At 47.2% G+C, this 21,980-nt stretch overlaps 1 protein-coding gene across 1 annotated transcript in view; it reads right to left on the bottom strand.

Annotated features, from left to right (window-relative positions):
• Positions 1–21,980, bottom strand: part of PDIA5 (protein disulfide isomerase family A member 5) — a 93,120-nt gene that overhangs the window by 63,401 nt on the left and 7,739 nt on the right. Inside the window, exons 2-3 of the mRNA XM_023214810.2 lie at positions 7,324–7,450; positions 4,159–4,246 (exon numbers count right to left, since the gene is read on the bottom strand). Of these exons, the coding sequence (XP_023070578.1) occupies positions 4,159–4,246; positions 7,324–7,450 (215 nt within the window). The remainder of the gene's footprint in view (positions 1–4,158; positions 4,247–7,323; positions 7,451–21,980) is intronic.

Genomic DNA, 21,980 nt, shown 5'->3' with positions numbered 1-21,980 from the left:
CATAGAGGAATAGGGAGGAAAGAGCCAGAAAAGCAAAAAAAATTAAAAAAAGAAAAGGAAAAGAAATATCCATATAGAAAGGAGAGAGGAGAAAAGAGGCCAAAAGAAGGCCAGGCCAGGCACGGTGGCGCATGCCTGTAATCCCAGCACTTTGGGAGGCAGAGGCAGGTGAATTGCTTGAGCCTGGGAGTTCAAGACCAGCCTGGGCAACATGGCAAAACCTGGTCTCTACAAAAAAATAGAAAACTTAGCTGAGCATTGTGGTATGTGCCTACTGGGGAGGCTGAGTTGGGAGGAAGGCTTCAGCCTGGGAGGTCAAGTCTGCAATGTACTGAGATTGTGACACTGCACTGCAGCCTAGGCAACAGAGACTGTCTCAAAAACAAAAAGGGCCGTGCAAGGTTGCGGGGAGTCCTGGACTCAGGATTGAGAAAAGGGAACAGAAACCTAATAAGGGGAGAGAAAAGAGGGAGACATGAGAGAACCTCAGAGAGAAGGATAGGCACCCTTCCAAAATGGGGAATGGGGAGGGAGGGGCACAAAGAGAAAAAGACCCCCCTCAAAGACTAGAAGGCACGCGCCCACCACCATGCTTGTAACACACACACACCAAGCCTGGAAGCTTCCAGCATTTTCTGAACCAGGCTATTTAGGGATGAGAGCAACTTGGAAGACTCAACTCCACATTTCCCAGAAGATTCAACTGAAGCCCAGAGAGGGGCAGTGATTTGCCAAAGGCCCCACAGCTATTTGATGTCAGAGCCTAGACTCAAAGCTGGGTCTTCTGACCTTTAGTCCTACAAATTCCACTGCACCCTGTACTTTTTTTTTTTGAGACAGAGTTTTGCTCTTGTAGCCCAAGCTGGAGTGCAATGGCGCGATCTCGGCTCACTGCAACCTCCACCTCCTGGGTTCAAGTGATTCTCCTGCCTCACCCTCCCAAGTAGCTGGGATTACAGGCATGCACCACCATGCCCAGTTAATTTTGTATTTTTAGTAGAGATGGGGTTTATCCATGTTGGTCAGGCTGGTCTTAAACTCCCAACCTCAGGTGATCCACCTGCCTCGGCCTCCCAAAGTGCTGGAATTATAGGTGTGAGCCACTGTGCCCAGCCTGCACCCTACTTCTTAAGGGTCAGAGCAAAACACCCATGGCCTGGGGCTCACTCCCATGCCCAAAACCTTCTTCAGGTTCATCTTTACAAGAACCAAGGGGTCCTCACCCAGTAAACAGTTGCTGAGTGAACAAGCATACCATTTCTCCCCCTCCAGCTTCCTCCTGAACAAACTTGTCTAGATGAAAAACAACATTAGGAGAATGGTGTCTCACATTTAAATTGTATTTCCTATTTTAGAAAGAACTTTCATTTACCCGATCCTTATCACAGACCTAGAAAGAAGGCAGAACGTGTATCGCTGTCCCATTTCACAGCTGAGGAAACAGACTCAGGGTGACCGACTTGCCTGGTGTCACAGGGCTAGTGAGCAGCGCAGCTAACTAACTAGTCAGCAGTCAGCCCGGGCCCCCTCCAAAGCCCAAGGCTTTCTCCCTTATTCCACACGCCTGCAAAGACACCTCAACACTGGAGTAGCATCTTCTCTCACCCCAGACGCTCCCTGTTCCCCTCACCTGCCTTTTAAAGGGAAAAGCAGGGTGGCCTGTGTACTCCTGACCTTCCTGGTCACCCCAACCCCAAGCCCTGTCCCCATCTTAGCCACCAATCCTTCGTGGGCAGGGCAGGAAGTGGAGCTGGGAACGATGAGAGATGGGTGACTCAGCAGGGCCCATTTGAGGGAGGTGAGCTCTGGCTGGCTACCTGCTATTTTACAGTGACAAGGATAAAGAAGGCGGCCTGGCCCCGTGCCACCTACTCGCTCCTCGGCAGACAGCACCAGAAAGCAAAGTTCCCAACGGCACTTCTGCCCATCCCTGGCTGTGTCTCATTCACAGACCCACAGACATGGACTGGACATACTTAGGACAACCGTGAGAGCTCTCATTGCAGGGCTCTGTGGAGCTAACACGGGGGCTCCCCATGTCCTGATGATTCCAGGCAAGTTTAGAAGTCTAGAAGCAGGAGTGAATGAGCTGGAGGGCAGGAGCTGAGTTCTTGGAGATCTCCTTTTCCAACAGTGGTTCGTGACAGCTGCCACCTGGAGTGGCCTACCTGGGCCACAGCCCAGAGTTCTGAACCTTGGGCTACTCAGGAAAGATTGCACCCTGCCTCTAATTTCAAACTCATACCCAGATATTCCTGAGTCCAACTTAATCCACTTTGGCTCCATAATTCACCTACTTATCCACACTATTTTAAAAGCTATCTAACATTTCAGTTTCTATGTCCTCTTAGAGCAATAAATTCAACAGAGTGAGGCAACTACATGGAATAGTCCATCCTTCTGTCTTCGGGTTAACTCTTTCAAGCTCCAAGGTGCTTCCCTGCCCCAATTTTAATTTGAGCACGTGGAAATTCACAGGATGTTCTCATTGGCACTTTTATTGACTCCAGACATCATGTTTCCAAACTTGAGTCCTGAAGCTGAATCTCCATAGTCTGTCTTCACCCACTACCCCGGACCCCATTTCACTCAGGCACCTTGCGCTGCATGTTTTCCAGGCCACTCAGGGACAGCAGCAGGCCTTTCACCTCCACAGGCAGTTCTGGGGGTCCACTCCATAGGTGGCCGCCTGCAGGGAAAGCCAGGGCACTGTGAGCACGTGGTATTGTGCTCTGAGGTCTTTGCACCAAATGTGAGCACGACCTCCTCTGTGAAGCTTTTCTCAACCTTTCCAGGCAGAATGGAGGGGCTCTCCCTCCATACATATAGTCTGTGTTTGCGGCACTGTTCACCTGACATTGGAATCACTGGGCTAAGTGTCTGCCTTCTCCTCACATACTGAGCTCCTTGAGGATGCAGGTACCCATCTGTGTGTTCTCAAAGCACATAGTAAATGCCCGGTAATGTCTGTCACGTGGACCCAGGTGGAGATAGCAACTAAGTCAAAGCTCCTCTGCCCATTTCTGCCACCTACAAGCCTTGTAAGAACTCCCTACAATAAGCCTCCATCAGCTTGGCAGAACTGTTGTCATCTCCAAATATGGAAATTCCAAAGTGCCTTGTCTCCACCTAACAGGCTTTGTTACTCTGCCAGTCACACAGAGCATGGCTGGTCAAATATGGGAGACAGAGAGATGCCTGGAAGGCAAGCACTCTTTCGAATCAACTATGAACTAGAATTAACCAATGGCTAAGATCTCACCTACTGCCTGGTGAGCAGCCTTTTCTGTTCAGTTAGTGTCTGACTGAATCTAGAAGTATGAGGCCACACACACACACGCACACCCACTACAGCACACACCACTTAGCTAAGACTTATTATCTTAGTTTCACTCAGTGTTTTGTCAAAATATGAATCTCCTTCAATGCTCTCTAATCACAGGCAGAACAAACTTGAGGTCGTCAACTTATAAATCAGTTGTGTCCCAAAAATTCACTCAAAAAGTAACCATTTAGAACTCAGACTGAAGAGGAAGAGGATTATACTGGGGTGGGTACCATAAATATTTGCTTAACCTGCAGGGTAGTAACGGGGTGCATTACTCAGGCAATAGTAGCTACATTACAGATTTAGAAGACCTTTACAGGCCTGGGCCCCCTCAGAAGCCAAGGCACAGGCAGCTCGACCTACTGATTCTACCTTTGCATGTTGGGCAGCAGAGGCATCTAGTGGTAATGTCCTGGGTTGGGGGTAAATCTCATGGTTCTTGCTGCAGACCCACCATAGGCAAACCTGCTGGGTAACCCTGAAAATCACCTTGCCTCTTGGGGTATCAAGGCCACCCTCTGTAAGACAGGAAGGCCCCCTCTGCCACTCACCTCCCTCTGGGAAGACAGAAGAAAGCAACACATAGAAATAGAAGAAAGTGAAAGCTCTATGGAAAAAGGGAAGAAAGGGGGCTGGGCTGTGAAGAAAGGGGTGGAAAGCCAGACACCACTCTTCCAGTCCAGAGTGACCTTGAAGTATCACTAGAGGGAACCTTTCTATCGCATCCTCTCTCCTAGATTATTAATCAAGGGATAACTCCCGTCCCCACCCATCAAAGCCCCAAGTGCCCCCTGCCCAACAGCCACATGGCACATGGCCCCAGCACATACCCACAGTCCACCCAGCAGATGGTGCCTTGTCCTTTCACCGCCTGGGCCACTGTGGACAGTAACCTGAGATGATTTTCAGCTGCCGCCTCTGTAAAAAAACAGAAAATTAAACACCTGTGCCCAAAGGCACTGGGTCACCTCTGCCATCTTCCCTCAGAGGTGAGGAAGGATGGAGACCAATCCCAGAGTGGGTGGAAAAGTCCTGAGCACCAGGTAAAACACCCATCCCTGCACTCAACAGTGCCAGGGCCTGTGCTGCAAGAATAGTCCTGGCTCTTCTCAGAAACCCCTGATCCCACCATCCTCAGGGGCCTTCCTCTTGGACACAGAACCCCCAAGTCACCCTACCTTAAGCCACACCTCACACTTTACTCTTCCAAGAATCTCTCAGCCAGATCCTCAAGGCCAGTAAAGTCTCTGACTCATGTCTTTCTGGGATACATTTTGAAAATTCCATAAACAACGACAATCCTATAACTAAAGTAGGGAATGATGTTGCTGACTCCATGTTCAAATGTCCTGGCACCCCACCTAGGAGCTGACGAGAGCTGGGGTCAGATCCTTCCTTTACTCGTGGAGCACACGCTTATCTAGGAGCTCAGTACAACCTGGTGGTAAAATGAGGTCTATATGTGACACTAGGCTCTGATGGGCCAATGCCAAAGACACCTAAGCCCCATTTAACAGCCCACTTCCCCAGAAGCCACGGGGCAAGAGCTGGTCCTGACAGCACCTCCAGGAGTCAGTTGCAGGAATGTGGACCACGCCTTGGGACAGGATGGAGTGATCGCAAGAAAGGAAGACTTTCTCATTGGTGCAGGTGTCAATCCTGATGGGTCAGGGCAAGGCACCCGCATACTACTGTGGGAGGGCAGGGTCTTAGGGACAGAGCCTCTGTGGCCAGGATTTCAGCACTGCCAGCCTGCAGTGATCCACTGCAAAGTGGCTGTGGCCAGTGTTTGATTCCTATGGCCAGCAGGCTCCTGAGTCACATTCTCCTAGGGGACACCTGTGAGCTCACTTGAAAGTCCTGCCAGACAAAGACTGGTGGGGAGAGCGATCTGCCGCTTTCTCCCACCAGAAACCGTATGATACATCCCCACGCCAAGCAGAAATGATGTCTGAATCATGTGCCTCCACAGATCGCCTTTTCTAGTGTGGATAATGGTAGCTGTTTGTGAATACAGAGCATGCTGAGCCTTTCACAGAAGCAAACAAAAGTACCGCTCAAGAGACATGCACGGAGTCACTCGGAGGAGGCACTCCCAGGAAACCACGGCCGGGGGACAGGAGGAGGGCGAGCCACTGAAGTGGGGAAGCCATTGTTTCACTGCTCGGACTGGGTTCTGGGAAGCAGGGGAGGGGGAGAAATAAACTAGAGCAAGATAAAGTACCCCCTGCCCTAACCTGCATTTCAGCCATGGAAAGGGAGGCACTGCTTGGAAGGATGGGAGGGAGCAAAAAAAATCCAGTTTCTGCACTGCTCAAAACCCCACTGAAGGTCACATGTCTCTCGTGCAGCAGGCCTGGGCAAGGAGGCAGGAAGTTAAAATAATTGCCCAGGCCCCATCAGGCAATGAAAGCAGGAGGTAGGCTGACAAGTGGGAAGCACCGGGGGCTCTACTCGCAATGGCTCAAGACAGGGTTGGGTGAGGGAAAGAGAACTTAGGCGCTACCTCCTGCCCTGCAAGCTCCTGACAACAGGCCCCACCTTTCCACTCTCTAACTTCCCTAATGATTTTCTGGCCTCAGCCCCATTCTGATCTCAAAGCCCTTCTCTCATTGCAGAATCAATACTCTCTTCCTATCCTCCATCAGAGAAAATAAGAGGCAGCGGGGCCTAGGGGACCAGCTCCCACCTGCTGCTAGGAGATCTCAAACGAGTCTGCTACTCCCAGTTTCCATTTCCTCATTTGTATACTGGATGTCCTCTGACAACCCGCACTGCCTCCCTCCTGGCAAAGGAGCAAATGAGACTGTATTATGATGAGCTAATATGATAGGATCTACCCTAGAGAAGGAATAGAACGTGTCTATCACTGACAATCATCCTAGCTCCAACTCCAGGAGTATCCAAAGCAGCAAGCCACATGTTTTCAGGGCCCTATGCCCCAGGCCTCAAGAGTACACTGCTTCCCTTTCCCTTGATTTCACCTCTATTCCTGAGAGGTGACAGCAGAGAAATGCTAGTCACATGCTGGGCTCCCAACAATGCACTCGGGGTATGTGCGTCAGACCCTCAGAAGGGGAAGCAGCAGCCGCAAGTGGCAATGAAGACATCCCACGTGCCAGGGATGCCTGGAGAATGCAGGCACATCTGGAGCCTCTATCATCCCTCAGGTGCCAGTGAGGGTTGAGGCCGAGCTGCCGGGGAAACCTATGCCCGGAACTGGCCCAGCCATTGGCTGCTGCTTCTCCAGGGCCACAGAAAACTTGGCATCCTTAGAAGCAGCAAAAAACACTTAACTCCGCTGGAACAACTTCAACGGAGTCAGTGTTCACCCTCCCCCAAAGTCACTGCCAAGAGCCAAGCAAACCTCTCTCCATCTGCTATGTCCTTGCCAGTCTCAAGGTCAGAAGAGAGGCAGGCTGCTGCTCCTGCCCCCAAGAAATGCTGTGTCCCAAGCTTAGAGCCCACTCCAAATTCAGTCTTGCATCTGACCCCAGAGCAGGACAGATGGGCTTGGCAGGGCCAGGGCTGCCAGCTGGGGTGAGTGCTCCCAAGCCTGGGGCCCATTCAACTGGCAACAGGCCGGCCTGGCCAGTTAATCAACAGCTCTGGCAAAGCATGCCCTGGCAGGGATCAGCCCCATGCCTGTGCAGGAAGCCAGGACATCCATCCCCAGTGCCCGCCATTGTGATCCTCCATCCTACTTCACACATGCCCTCTCCCTCTTGAGGAGTGAGGGGCTCCAGAGGACTTTCCCAACAAACACTCGTCAAAAGAAACGGAACCACCCCATGGGATCAGAAAGTGGCAGAGCTAATGCTCCTGTATGTTTCTGCCTCTGTCTTCTGAGGAAAGCTGACAAACCCCATGTCCCTTGGACCCTCCCTGAGTGGTTTTCATCCTAAGGTCTCCTGCCTTCCATGTCCACCCCCTTCCTCCCCCTGAATCCCATCCTACCCCGATGGTTGACCTCAAGGCTGGGAAGGGACACTCACCAGATTTGGAGTAAAGCACCAGTACATTATTCCGGGTTCTGAGCAGTTTTTTCAAGTCCTTGGGGTCAGAGATTCTCTCAATGAGTGAGGAGACCTTTGCAGAAGACAGCCACAGTGGCAGGACCACCTGGGGATCAAGGAGCCAACGACCGTGAGTTCTAGCTTCTGGCTGGGTCCCAGAAGAATCGGTGCTGCCTAGAGCTGCTTTCCTTCCAGAGGATGAGGGCAAACCAATACATCTCATGCACCACACCTACTTCTTCACTTCTAGGGACACTCCGCAGCCCACTCCCAGTCTCCCTTCCCCATACACTTTTATAAGGCTGTATGGACTACAGATATACATAGTCAGCCCTCTATCTCGCAGGTTCTGCATCCGCAGATTTGACTAACCATGGATGGAAAATGTTTGAAAAACATAAAAAATAACAGGATAACAGTAAAATATAATACCAATAAAAATAATACATTATAACAACTACTTACATAGCATTTATATTGTATTCGATATCATAAACAATCTAGAGATGATTTAAAGTATACAGGAAGCCATGCATAGGTTAGATGCAAATACCATGCTATTTTATATAAAGGACTTGCGCATCCATGGGCTTTGGTATCCTCTGGAGGCGGGATGCTGGAACCAATCCCTCAAGGATACCAAGGGAGGTTTGTATAAACATTCTGCATTGTTACACATCAGTCGAGAGCCCCCTGGGAGGTCAATGTCTGTCCATATTCCTCATGTTACCCCAATGCCATATTCTCGGGCAATGTAAAAACTCCATCCCATCTAGCAGCACCAAAGCATAAAATATACAGAGAAATAAGATCATCCCTTAATGTTTAGGATGGGAATGGATGGGTGAGAGGCTTTTAGCTTTTCTTACTCAGGCAAGTGATCTCAGGAGGTTAGTCAACAAGAAATGAGCCAATTCTCCCCCAGAGAACCCCGGGAAACTCTGGGAACTGGAGGTATCTGGCACCTCTGCAGGCACAATGAAGGGTGGGCTAAAAGCAGTGGGTGGGGGTTTATTAAAAGTGTGAATAAGGAGTAGACACAAAGCAGATCCCCTTGCCCAGACTGCACAGCTGGGCAACAGCCCCTTGCCCACCTGACAGAAAGCAAGAGGGTTACTATATAGAGAGATTGAGTAAGAAAAATTCCACTGGGAGATAACCCGGCAGAGGATAGGAGGATGGCCGTCAGAAAAGGCAGGGGGATTCAGAGAAAGTCTATAAACTGAATCTCGAGATCACTCATTCCTCCAAGCTCCCGGCCCCCAGCATCTCCCTTCCCTTCTCTGGAATGCGACCTGCCAATCTTTTTCCCCAGGCAAGAGATTAGAGAATTTCCCTCTGGGGAAACTGAGAAGCATAAGAAAAACAACCTAAAGACAGTGATTTGGAGATCCTCAATCAGCTGAGTTCCTGCTCAAATCTCCACTGTGAGGCTCTCCCAGTAAACAAGCACTCTCCACTCCCTCCACACACTCACAGAGCTGCCAGTCCATGGGCTAGTACCTTGCTCTTCAAAACAGACAGATGATCAAGGTTCACCAGTTACAAAAGACAGAGACCAGAACAAACCAATAGAAAGATGAAATGTAGAGGAAAAAGAAAATTAAAAGCACAGAAGAAAACAAGAAAATTATTATTCTCAGAGAAATAAAATGGTGCATCCATAAAATAAGAATAGAATGATATGAAGAAAAATAAATACTCAAAGAGAATCATGAAAATCTCTTGGAAAGTAAAACTATCACAGAAATAATTAGGGTTGGAAGTAGAATTGAAAAAACAAAAACAAAAAAAAAACTCCTAGAAAATACAACAAAAAGATCAAGAAATAAAAAAGGACTTAAGAAAAATAAGAGAATGGACCCATTAAGTGCAAGAGCCAAATTAAAGAAACTCAAGAAAAAGAAAAAGAGAGGAAAAAAAAGAGAAAAATTAATTATCAAAAAGTTAATTCGAGACCTGGCACAGTATCTCATGACTGCGGTTCCAACTACTCATGAGGCTGAGGCAGGAGAATCACTTGAGCCCAGGAGTTCATGGCCAGCCTGGGCAACAGTGAGACTCAATCTCTAAAAAAGCAAATAAATTAAAAATAATCATTCAAGAAGATGTTCCAAACCTGAAGGATATGAGTCTTCAGATGGCAGGGCCCAGCATCATGAATAAAAAGACTCTTACCAAAATACACCACTGAAAACTTTCAGAACACTGCTGACAAAGGGGAGATCCTAACCATTTCAAATAAAAAAAAAAAAATACAACATACAAAAGATCAGGAGTCAGAACTGGCATAAGACTGTTCATCAGCACACAAAAGACAACAAAACATTGGCTTCACAGTTCTCAGGGAAAATGATTTCTAACTGGAATTCTGTAACCAGCTAAACTATCCATCAATCATGAAAATAAACTTACTTGAACAGATGAAAGATATCAGATGTATAAAATTTACCACCAGTGCACTCTTTCTCAGAAAGATACTGGGACCCATTTTCCACTAAAACAAAAAGTAAATGAAAAATTAGACATGGAAACAAATAATTTAATGAAAGAGAGAGACAAAAGGATTACCGCATTGACGGTGAAGAGAAATCCCAGGATGACAACTGTTCAACAGCCTGCAGAGCAACCAGACCAGAACACAGCAAGGACAGAGCTCATGGAGGAACACGGCCAATAAGAAGAGGCAACCATAGCTTATTTGATATGCTTGGTCATACTGAGAGGAGTTTTAATTTCTGCTACAAAAAATTTTTTAAAAAATAATATGACCAAAATTACACAGCTTGTCAGGTACAGCCAGGACCTGAATCCCAGTCTTTCTAATATGAGCTCACGCCTTCTCAGCCCACTGCCTCTTTGCAGCCAGAAGCCTTGGATTGAGTCTGAGCCCTACCACTCAAGAGCTAAGATGCCTACCCAATGTCACTCAACCTTTTAGAGGCTTAGTGACTCCCGTCTGACATAGAGATAATGATAATTCCTTCGTGGGATTGCAGTGAGGATGAAATGGGATAATTTATTGAACGTGTTTTATAAATCAGAAAGCACTCTGAGAGTATCAGTTACCATAATATGCAACACAAACTTCCATCTCAGCAGAGAAGAAGACTGAAACATGACCATATTCTAGTGTTTCTAAATATAACTGCCATCGGAATTCAAAGTTTCCCTCTCCCCAGAGTAAAGCCATCCAAGATGAAGCCAAGGAATGATTTCTCCCTCATCACACCCTGCAGAGCAGGGTAAAATGCCTGAGGACCCACTGCCCTTATGCAGGCCACCTTAAGAGCTCACCAAAAAGCTTGCTAAACTTTATTATTATTATATGTTATCCTACTGCTCCCAGGGAGCTAATGGACTTCAGACTGAAAACTCCACAGCTCAATGCACATGATTAAAGGGAAAAAAATAATCTGTTGGAAAAACACATTGCCTCACTGCTGTTTTTAATCCTCAGATAATCTGACCAGTGGACAGCAACAACTGCTCTTGCCCAGGGCCTCAGGACTCTGACCTGTAGCCCAGCCTCTCCTGGGGCTGGTAGGCACCCACACTTCTGGAACTGGGGAGAAGGAAAAGGGAAGGCAGGAGGGAGGGTGAGCCCAGAGCTCATCTGCCAGGCAGGCTGTGTGCAGCTGAGTTGCAGCGACAACAAAGTGTGTACAAGAGAAACCACAAGAAGCTGAGGCTCACAGCACACCTTCTGCTTCCTGCCCATAAAACCCTGTCCATCCCGCAGGTCATCTAACCAAGGGCCACTGAGATTTAACAAACCACTTTCCAGCCAGCCAGCCAAGCCCCTCACCCAGCGTTTGGAGTCACGCAGTAGAGAAGTTAAGCCCAACCAGAAATGTGCTGAGCAAATTTACTTTGCTTGAAAACCATCACTGGACATGGGCATCACCCACAGCCAAGCCGGTTTGGAAGCCGTATGAAGGGTCCATCTCCCTACACTAACCCCCACCCCCAAGATTAAGAGCTCTCGAGGAGGGCAGGGCTCCGCACAGGGCCTGGTCCATTGAAAGCCCTCAGGAAATGTTTGCCCAGTATTATAAACATGACAAATTATACTGTTACCACACTCCTGACCTTAGCAGAGGTCACCCACTATCAGCATGTGATGGGGTGAGTCCACAGCAGCCCTTGGGAGGCCCAAAGGGACTATGGAAACGAGACAGACCACAGCTCAGGGGGTATCTGGGCTGGAGCACGGCAGAAGTCAGCGGGGCAGGCTGGGCTCTTCAAAGTCTGCCCAAGGGCCTGACCTGGTGCAAAAAGAGAGTGGGAAGCATCATTGCCCAGTTAGCAGGGGAGTGAAAGGATGAACATGGTATTATAGAGACTCATCTGGCCGTGACTTCAGACTGGGCAGCAGCCAGAGAGGCTGGAAGTGGAGGGCCCTGCTGAGTGGCTGCGCGAGTGGAGAGACATGGATCAATGCAAAAGCCTCAGAGGGAAAAACAACAAAACCCAATGACTATTCATAGGTAAGTGAGGAAGAAAGAGAAAAAAAGTCTAAAATGACTCCCAGAATTCTGGGCTGGGAGGCTGGAAAAACAGCCAAAGATGGAAGAACGGAGAAGCAGCAGCGAAGGAGGCTTTTCTCTCACATTAAGGAAGATGATAATAGGCTCAGGTTTTGGACAGGTAGACAGTGAGGCATCAAATACAGGCATCCTCCAGGTTGCAAGGTGAGCCACCAAGTAAATGAAGTCCCCATGGGCCAGGCTCAGAGGGAGGAGACATGAAACACCCTCAGTGAGGGAGGAGGCAGGACCAAGAGGGAGTTGGGGAGGGCTGCGTCCATAGAGACTAGGGAGGGGATGCTTTTAAAGAAAAGGGAGTGATCCATAGGCAGGCAGAGTGGGGAGGGGCTGGGACAGGTCCAAAGGCGGTGAAGTCCCTGGGAACACTGGTGAGAATGTCAGTGGCACACGTGGCGGGAGCTTGAAGCCAGGTTGCAGAGGAGAGAAAGTCTACCGAGCACAGGAGCTGGGGTGATAATGGGAAGCTGCAAGGAGGTTCCACGGGGTCAGAAGAAGGACAAGTTGTATCCCATGAAGATGGGGGCATGCAGGCATTAGTGGGCACAGGCGAAACAGGATTTGCCCAGAGTGGCAGGATCTGAGAACAACAGAGGAAAAATCATCTGGATAGGCCGATCCAGGGAGAATCCAGAGACATGGGGTCCAAAGAGTTGAGACACTAACCGGGCTTTTGAGAAGGGGAAGGATGAAAGGCACCTCTGTGTCTGGCCTCAGATAGACCCTCACCCTAGCAAACAACCACAGGGGCAGACAAGTGGGAGCCGTTTCCTCCCTCCCCATAAGCCCAAGGGGACTTTCCTCCTGCCACTTAACATTCTCCTTTCTCCTCCACTTCAGTCTATTTTAACCTTTCCAATGTACATGCTCCTTCCTTTCCTTAAGATGCAGTCCCAGCAAACCTCAGAGCACCTTGCCAAGAGCCTTACGGCAGACTTCATAAGTCACAACCCACAAACCTTGATAACAACAATAACTACAGCAACAATAACAACGTTAATGATGCAAAAACTATCTGCTCCTTTGTCAAGCCCTTGGGGGGAAAGGGCAGGATTTAAGAAGTGCTTCCAAAGGCAGCCAGGGTTCCATGCCAGTCACGGCATTGTTCCTGGGCTTGGCAGGCTCTTTACATTCGAAGTCAATTGCTCTAGAGGTAGAGGAGAGAAAAAAGATCCCCTTTGTTCACCATGCAAACCCCTTCTGACCTTCTCCAATAATTGCTTTCTTTCTGCTCACAACCCTCAGCTTCAACAGTATTTACATCAGGGCTGAGCTGCCCCCGCTGGCTGAGCTGAGACCCATAAAGCATCTCCCTGGTGCAGGGCAGAACACTGCCAGCAAAAATGGCTTTCCCCTTTTCTGTTTCTGGGAAACAGAGGTCCCCATTGCCAGGTCCTGCCTATTATCAGCCAACCAGCACATCGCTGTCAGAGCACCAATGCTCCCAACCTCCAAACCCCCTCACAGAGCTTCACTGCACCCCCTCCCTCCAGAGCACCAGTCCCCTTCCACCACCCAATCCCTCCCCTGAGTACAGGCTGTCTTCAGAGTCCAGCAGCAACAGAGTGCCGGGCACGGAGGTTCTCACTGCCCATCTCTGCCACGGCTGGAGGCAACGGGGTGGAGACCGAGTCCTTCCTCATCTTCCAGCCCCCTGCCGTGCTCTTGTAACAGGTGTCTGCTCATTCAGGGCCTGCCAGACAAACCACCATCCCACTTAGAAGCCCACTCTCTTTTCCTCCCTCTGCAGTCTTCTAGACACCACAGAAAGAGCACTGGCTCAGGAGTCAGACAGACCTGGGGAAAATCCAGGTGCCACCACTTACAGCAAGATGACCTCAGGCCTGTTACTAGACCTCTGAGTGTCAACTCCCCACCTACAAGGTAGAGAGGAGAATACCAACGCCCACTTTGCAGGGTGGCTGGGGACTACATGAGGGGGGAACCGACAAAGAATCTAACGTTTGGCATGCAGAAGCACAGAATAATTGCACTTCTCTGTATTAGCAAGACAACTTAGAAGGGGAGCAAGGACAGCAGTAACACGGGGACCACCTCTTCCTCTCCAGGGGCCCTGTCTGCAATCAGGCAGGGCAGCGGGTCCAGGCAGGAAGGAGCGGACACGTACACACATTCAGCCACCAGAAAGCCTCGAATCATCACCAGCTGCACAGCGACCCAGACCAAGAGGTCACACGGCACATTTAGAGCACACTTCCCAGGTTTCATACCCACTAACTCATTTAGCCCTCACAATACCCCAGTAAGTAGGTACCTGCCTCATCCTACAGATGAGGAAACTGAGGCTCAGACAGGTTACATTAATTACGAAGGTCACACAGTAGGTAAGTAACAGAGCCAGGACTACAAGTTGGGCCTCCTGACTCCTGGCCAGAGGAGGCCTGCTTCTCTCAACCCCACAGGCTCCCTGGACTGCTGCAACAGATGGCACAACCCAAGCAGAAAAGGAACATCTCCTTCCAAGGCAGGGCCTGCCGAAGCAACCAGGAAATGCCCCCATCTCCCAGAATCCCAGGGCAAGGAGGGTCCCAGCAGGGGTTTAGACTAACCCTCTGCTTTCTGCAAGCCCAGTAGATCCTGGAGTCTCCCAAGGTTCCTGGGGCCAAGAGCATGAAGATCCTAAATGTGGCAATTAGCCCAGGTCTGTTCCCAGCCAGAGACTGTGTGCAGGAAGTGTGCGGTCCTCTCCATCTGGTAACATAGCACACACAAACTCTCCTCTTCACTCACCTCACTTAATGAGGCTGACCGCCACCCAGCATCACCATCAAACTAAAGAGGTAAGAGTCCCGGTACGCTGGAAGATAATCAGTGAGAACAGTCCTTGCCACATTACACCTCAGCTTTAAAAAGCTCCTCATCTCTGGGGCGTGTGCCAGCACCCTCACATTCTCTATAACTAGCAAAGCCGTCTGTCATTATGGATTTACTATTCAATGCAGACCATGAAGCCAGCGATATTCAATTATGTAAAAGCAGCTTGCCAACGGAGGAAGACTCGGGAACAGAAGTTTAACACTGAGGAAAAAGGGTGAAGGTGGGACTCGACCTCTTTTGCTCTGTCACCTGGAAAAAAGATACCCTTATGTTGAGAACTGGAAGAAACAGGTTTAATTTAGTTTAACCCACATTTTGCTCAAAATAGTTTTGAAATGTCAGAATCTAAGTCTAGACTCATAAGAAGCTGGTACTAAAGGGACTCAGGGAAAAGAGGAGGACCTGAGAAAACAGGTGTGGCCCTAAATCCAAGGTCAGAGAACTTGAGTGGGCTGAGAATTTAGAGCTTGTGGTTTGGCGGAAAGAGCACTGTACCTGGAGTCAGAAGCTCAAGTTTTGTGCTGACTTTGATTATTACTGGTTGTCGTCTCTCCTTCTCCAAGTCTGCTTCCTACTCTGGAAAACTGAGGAACTGAGAGTGATTTCCAGAGTTCTTTACACTCGTATCATTTGATAAACTTATTGTCATGACCACCACCAGAGCAGCACTGTGAGGTAATCACACTTTGTGAAGAAACCATTGAGTTTCCCTGGGTAAGTGGCCACCTGCGATAAAAACCTCTTCACCTCTCAGTCTCCTTTGCAGCCAGTGTGGCCATGTTCTAGCCCCTGGAACGCGAGCTTAAGTGTGATGTGGCAACTTTAACAGACATCTGATATGACTCTTCTTAGACCCTGCCTCATTCCTGCCAGCTGGAATTTGGACAAGATGGCTGGAACTCAAGCAGCCACCTTGAGACAATGGGGAGGAAGGACCTGCTAAAGAGGAGCTAAAAAGATAGATGTTACTTGGGTCCCTGACACTACACAGGGATATTCTGGCCCTGGAATATCCCTGTGCAGGCTTCTGCATGAATGAAATAAATGATCTTTTTTTTTTTTTTTGAGACGGAGTCTCGCTCTGTTGCCCAGGCTGGAGTGCAGTGGCCGGATCTCAGCTCACTGCAAGCTCCGCCTCCCGGGTTTACGCCATTCTCCTGCCTCAGCCTCCCGGGTAGCTGGGACTACAGGCGCCCGCCACCTCGCCCGGCTAGTTTTTTGTATTTTTTAGTACAGACGGGGTTTCACCGGGTTAGCCAGGATGGTCTCGATCTCCTGGCCTCGTGATCCGCCTGCCTCGGCCTCCCAAAGTGCTGGGATTACAGGCTTGAGCCACCGCGCCTGGCCAATAAATGATCTTTTTAAGGAGTTCTCATTCTGGGTCTTCTGGCACACATACAAATAGATCTTGAGTGCCCACTGAACAAAAGCTTTAACTAGAAAGAAATACAAACATCTGTTCTAATTGGGATATTTCAAAGTGCCTCAAGCACCAAATCATGCATTAAACTTTAGATATGTTATCTATAAGGAAGGAGACAGAAAGACTGTCAAGGGATTGATTTACCCAGTGTTCTTCCTAGTAGCCCAAATTTTCAGTGTGCCTGTTCTTACCAGGTACCTTGGTCACCTGATGCCAGCTATCCACAAATGAAAGAAGACTTAGCCCGGGAACTCTCCAGTTTCCTTACCCCAGCCCTTTTCCGGTAAGAGGACCATTCTGGAGACCAAAAAGCCAGGACATCTCTTTCAATTCAGATTTGAGTTGGGCTGATTGGTTTCCCACAAATATAGAAATCCCCTCAAAATTCCTCACATACCATCTCCAGCCTCCAGGTAGCCCTCCAGAGTCAGGGACTCAAAATCTCCTGAGACCACTCAACTCAGCTGGACCCAGGAGGCTGTGGGAACTCAATATGCTAATATATGGAAGTCCCATGTCCTACACTATACCCATATCATCTTGGAGCGCTCCTCATTAGAAACGTTAAACTCCCCCCCCCAACACACGCGCACATCTGTTGGCCTATCACACCCCAAAGACAGCAAACATGTCTCTTCTAGGATTCTCTAGGTGAAATATCCTAATTCCTCGTGTGTGACCTCAAATCCCCCACTGTCCAGACACCGCCAGGTGAAATATCCTAATTCCTCATGTGTGACCTCAAATCCCCCACTGTCCAGACACCGCCACCTCAGTGATTCCCAGAGCTCTTCCCAATGCTCTGTTTCATACTGTTACAGCTTGAAAAGAGTAATGTGCTATTTTATACCATAATTTGTTTTTAGAAATAAATACCTAGGCTCTCATAAATCAAAATGTAGAAAATTAATCTCAACCCAAATCTTCATTGGTGGGTCACAGTTTAAAAAAAAAAAAAAGGTTGAGAAACACCATTAGTGAATCTCTTAAAATATGGAGCTCAACTGTCATATACTGCTGGCAGAAATCTCAACTAGTACAATTCTTTTGGAAAGGTAGCTGGCATAATTTATCATGTATCTCTAAAGTATTTATGCTCTTTGACTTGGTAATTCCACTTCTGGGAATGTGTCCTGAGGAAATTAGCAGAGGTCTGACACACATATGACTCACAACCATTCTACTCATAAGAGTTAAAACCTATAAACAACCTAAATGTCCAGCAACAACAGAATGGTTACACAGAGTAAGCCACTCAATAGAAGAATAAGCCATTTAGATGGTATTTTATTTAAATGGTGTTTTTAAAGACTTTGCAATGCAAAAATGTTTGCTTTAATGTTGTCTTTAAAAATAGAATTTAAAATATGCATGGTATAACCACAACTGTAAGTAAACAAAAGTATGCTCAGAAAAACACTGAGGATTTGCCCTCAGTAGTATTTATTCTTCCCCTTTCTCTATTTTTTCAACTTGTCATAATAAGCATGTCCAATCTAAATGTTTAAAGAAAAAAATTACCACCACTTGGCTACCATTATGAAAATAATTAACTGCCTCAAAGTGTCTCCCCACCAGAAAATGTAACTTTACAGTGGGGAAACATGGCAGAAACCCCCTTAACTAAGGGGCCAACAGAAACACCACCAGTAATGGGTCAAATTGACGTCAGGTGCCTCCGATATAATGCACTAAATGAAAACATCGTCAAAAACCAAATTGAGGAAAATTCTTTAAAAATGTCAAGGTCACAAAAGACAGAGACTGAAGAACTGTTCCAGATTAAAGGAGACTAAAGAAGGACAATTAAATGCAGTGTGTGATTCTGGTTTGGGTCCTGAATAAAATACTACCTTCCTAGTTTTGATCGTTGTACTTGGTTACATAAGAGAATGTTTTTGTGTTTTAGGAAATACTGAAGTATTTAGGGGGCAAAGGAATATCATATATAAACTTCATATATGTAGAAGAAAAGTATGATAAAAACAAATGTGATAAAATATTAATATTTGTGGAATTGAGACAAAGGGCACATAACAATCCTTTGGATTCTTCTTGCAACTCTTCTATAAATCTGATATTATTTCTAAATAAAAGTTAAAAAGAAAAAAACTTGCCTAAAAAAGAAGAAAGGAAAGAATGAGGCTTCCAGAACACAAACAGATACTGCCCCCAGCTCTTGCATAGGCCTTCTGATTCCTCCCCGCCCAGCACTTGCTCTGTGTCCTTTCCCACATATGTGTCCTTCTGCACTGCTAGCTGAACAGTCTCATCTCTGTTCATGTGACACTGGGTGGTCTGGCTTCTTTTATAACTATTATATGGAATCTGCAAAGTACTTGGCATGCAACACATACCTAGCAAATACTTGTAGAATGGTTTTGATGAGAGATATAAGAAAGAACATTAATTTTAGGCCAGGCACAGTAGCTCATACCTTTAATCCCAGCACTTTGGGAGGCTGAGGCGGGCAGATCACAAGGTCAGGAGTTTGAGACCAGCCTGGCCAATATGGTGAAATCCCGTCTCTACTAAAAATACAAAAATTAGCCGGGCGTGGTGGCACGTGCCTATAATCCCAGCTACTCGGGAGGCTGAGACAGAAGAATCACTTGAACCAGGGAGGCAGAGGTCATAGTGAGCTGAGATCGTACCACTACACTCCAGCCTGGGCAACAGAGTGAGACTCTGTCTCAGAAAAAAAGAAAGAAAGAAAGAAAGAACATTAATTTTAAAATATGCATACTGTATGCCCCTTAAAAGGGTAAATTCTAAACATCTGCCATGAGCCGCCATAGCTAAACACTACTCTGCACAAGGAGTGAAGGCCTAACCTTAAATCAAGCCTGGGGATCTCACCACCGATGCTTCCCAATGTTCAAATGTCTACCCAGCAGCCTCTGAAATAAAACCAAGCACCATGAGTCCCTGAATGGTGGTGATACTGGTGTGTGTGTGTGTGTGTGTGTGTGTGAGAGAGAGAGAGAGAGAGAAAGAGAGACAGAGAGAGGTGGGAGGAGAGGCTGGCCCTGGGATGTGAGACCCTTGGCTACTGGGAGCCAAGAGAGCTAACTGTGCTTACTAACAAACAGAAATGCAAAAGCTCCTGGCACGGAACAGAACGCAAGAGAGGATCCTTTAATCCCAAATCCAGGGCTTAGGGATTAGCCCATAATAACAACAGCAGCCAAAAGCAGAGTGCTTATTGTATGACCAGCAGTGAGCTAAGCAGTTCACGTGTTATCTAACTGAATTATCTTGACAAGTGTACGAAGTAAGCAGTTTTATTGTTCCCATTTTATAGATAAAGAAACTGAGACTAAGGGAGATAAGAAATTTGCTGAAGGTCACACAGCATGTAAGAGAGCTATGATTCAGACCCAAGTCTGACAGACTCCAGCACCAGAGGTGGGGCGTAAGGAAGACAGATTCCCAGAGCCACACACATCTTACTGCTTGCTGCTGTAAATACAAGGCCAGCTGCATTTCTTCTATTTCGCTTCCTTTAAAAAGCCACACCTTATATTTGGGGCTACGCAGCACAGTTTCTCCCCTCTTGTATTCCCCACGGCACAAATGTGGTTGTCAACAATAGACAATTCAGGGGCAGGGCAACTTATCTGAGAGCTTATGAAAACAGGTTTTCTTATCCTGAAATTGCAACTGCAGTGCATTTAGCCAGGACTTAAGTCCCTAAAGCTTTTAATGTTTTGGAAAACCTCTTCATGAGCCAAGAGGGCTCTGGATCACTGCCAGCTTGGTGTGCCAGGCCTGTTAACGAGGAAGAACTCGTAGAGGGAACATTGAATTAGGCAGCAGGGAGGGTGGAAGAGCAGGTGAATTCCCACTCCGGAAATCGACTCTGCCTCCAAGCTCCATTAACTGATAAGAAAATAACAACTCAGTGCTCATGACCCATGGTGTACATCTATGCTTTTACACACATGATCTCATTTCATCCTCTAAAGTTGAGAGTCTAAGCCACTGGTTCCACCCTTCAGGTCTCAACCCAAGAGTATAGTCATAAAAATCAGTGAGTCACAGTAGCATTTTTAAAAAATTACATTGACTAGAAAACATCAGTGAGTAGCATAGGTAGCAACACTGTGCATTCAGTGAACCGAATATTACTGGGTTACACTGTAAAATGTATAACTATTCTTGCAGGAGTTGAAAAACTATCATAAACAATCAGTGTTTATAGGCAGAGGTGGTACCATCCCCACTTTAGAGATGTGAAAACTGAGGCTCAGAGAAGGGATTTGCCTCAGATTAAGCCTAAAACAGTAGAGCCAGGACCCTGCCAGGACAGATTTGATGCTTTTCTCTTGGCCTGTCAATGTGAATAGTTCCAACAGACATCCCTGGAGCATCATCCACTCCCCATTGCTCCACCCAGAATAATACCTGAGAGGCTGGCAAGTCTGCTTTCCCTTCCAATCTAGCTATTGAGCACGACCTGCTGAAAAGAGCCACAGTGACAACCTGATCCATCTTCCCTCTGCTACCAGCATGTTCACAAGCCCCCAAATCCCTTCAGAGAAAAGCACTTGCTCAGGTCACGTAACAGCAAGCAAACAACGGTGACACAGCTCCAATGTGAGCAGAACTTGTGCTACACACTCAATCGAGAGCACCCAGCTCAGCTGGCAAAGTACCACCAGCCATGTAAGATTAACTTCGAAATGTGTCTAGTTTTGCAGCTGTACTACAGCACTCAGTATTCTGGGAATACAGATTCCTGGGCTTTATTCTTGAAGAAAAACATCTCCAGGGTCTGGGAGCACAGGAATCCATTTAACACATATCTCCTTAAGGTGAAGAAACTCCATCACTGACCCATCTTTGAAAAACCCTCTCTCTGGGCCCCACATCACTCCCCTGTCCACTGTTAGCCAGAATTTTCCATCTCCCCCGCTCCTCCCATCCTCCTGCCTCCTTCATTGCTCATCCCTCTGAAATCTGCCCTCCCCACCACCACCACCACCAAAAAGGCTCTTGGTGAAGGCTCAACAATGACCTCCCTGTGGATAAACCCTACAGGCACTTCCAGTTCTTATCTTGTTTGGCCTCTTGAACTGGATGTGACACTTGGTTTCCCTCCTACCTGTCTAACAATCATTCCTTTCTTCTTTGTAAACCCTCCTCTTCCCACTCTTTAAATTTGAAGTTCTGCAGCTCACTCAGTCTACCCTCTCTTCCTACCCTATATGGTCCCCCAGCCAACTTCACCCACTCTCCTGAACAGCACCCCTAAATCAACATCTCCAGACCAGACCTCTCTTCTAAGCAACACATCTTTACGTCCTGCTTACTCAGCAGTTCTTAAACTGGAGTCAAGTATAATTCTAAAATGTTAAAAGCCTAATTCTCATACAAATAGGTATTGAGCATATTTCAAAGTTTTACTTAACTCGCTAATAAGAGACCCTAAAAAAGAGGATATAATCTTGATATAAGACTGCTACATCAGATACCAACAGGTTAATGTCCTTCAGGGCAATAATCGTTGTGTTTCTCTTCTTTACCAAACAGAAATAATTTGCATCCTACCTAACTTTACAAAGTATGGCCCATAACAAATAATAAACAGAGTTACATCCCCTAGAGCACAGCTGGTCCTTAGGTGGTCTCTTATACAATACTCTAGTACGATACTAAAAGGTCACAAAATCATCTTTTATTTCCAAGTTTTAGATAATTTTTTTCCACTGTAGTCTATGAATTTGGATGAAGAAAAATGACATCTTTATCTTCACTAACCTCTAACTGAAATTTAGCCTGTTTTATGAATGTATTTATAAATGTATAAATGCTTTCTACATTTA

This window comes from Piliocolobus tephrosceles, chromosome 2, assembly GCF_002776525.5.
Source record: "Piliocolobus tephrosceles isolate RC106 chromosome 2, ASM277652v3, whole genome shotgun sequence".
In the NCBI taxonomy this organism is placed as follows: domain Eukaryota; kingdom Metazoa; phylum Chordata; class Mammalia; order Primates; family Cercopithecidae; genus Piliocolobus; species Piliocolobus tephrosceles.
The sequence above is the reverse complement of the archived record's forward strand: the minus strand, read 5'-3'. Positions and strand labels throughout refer to the sequence as shown.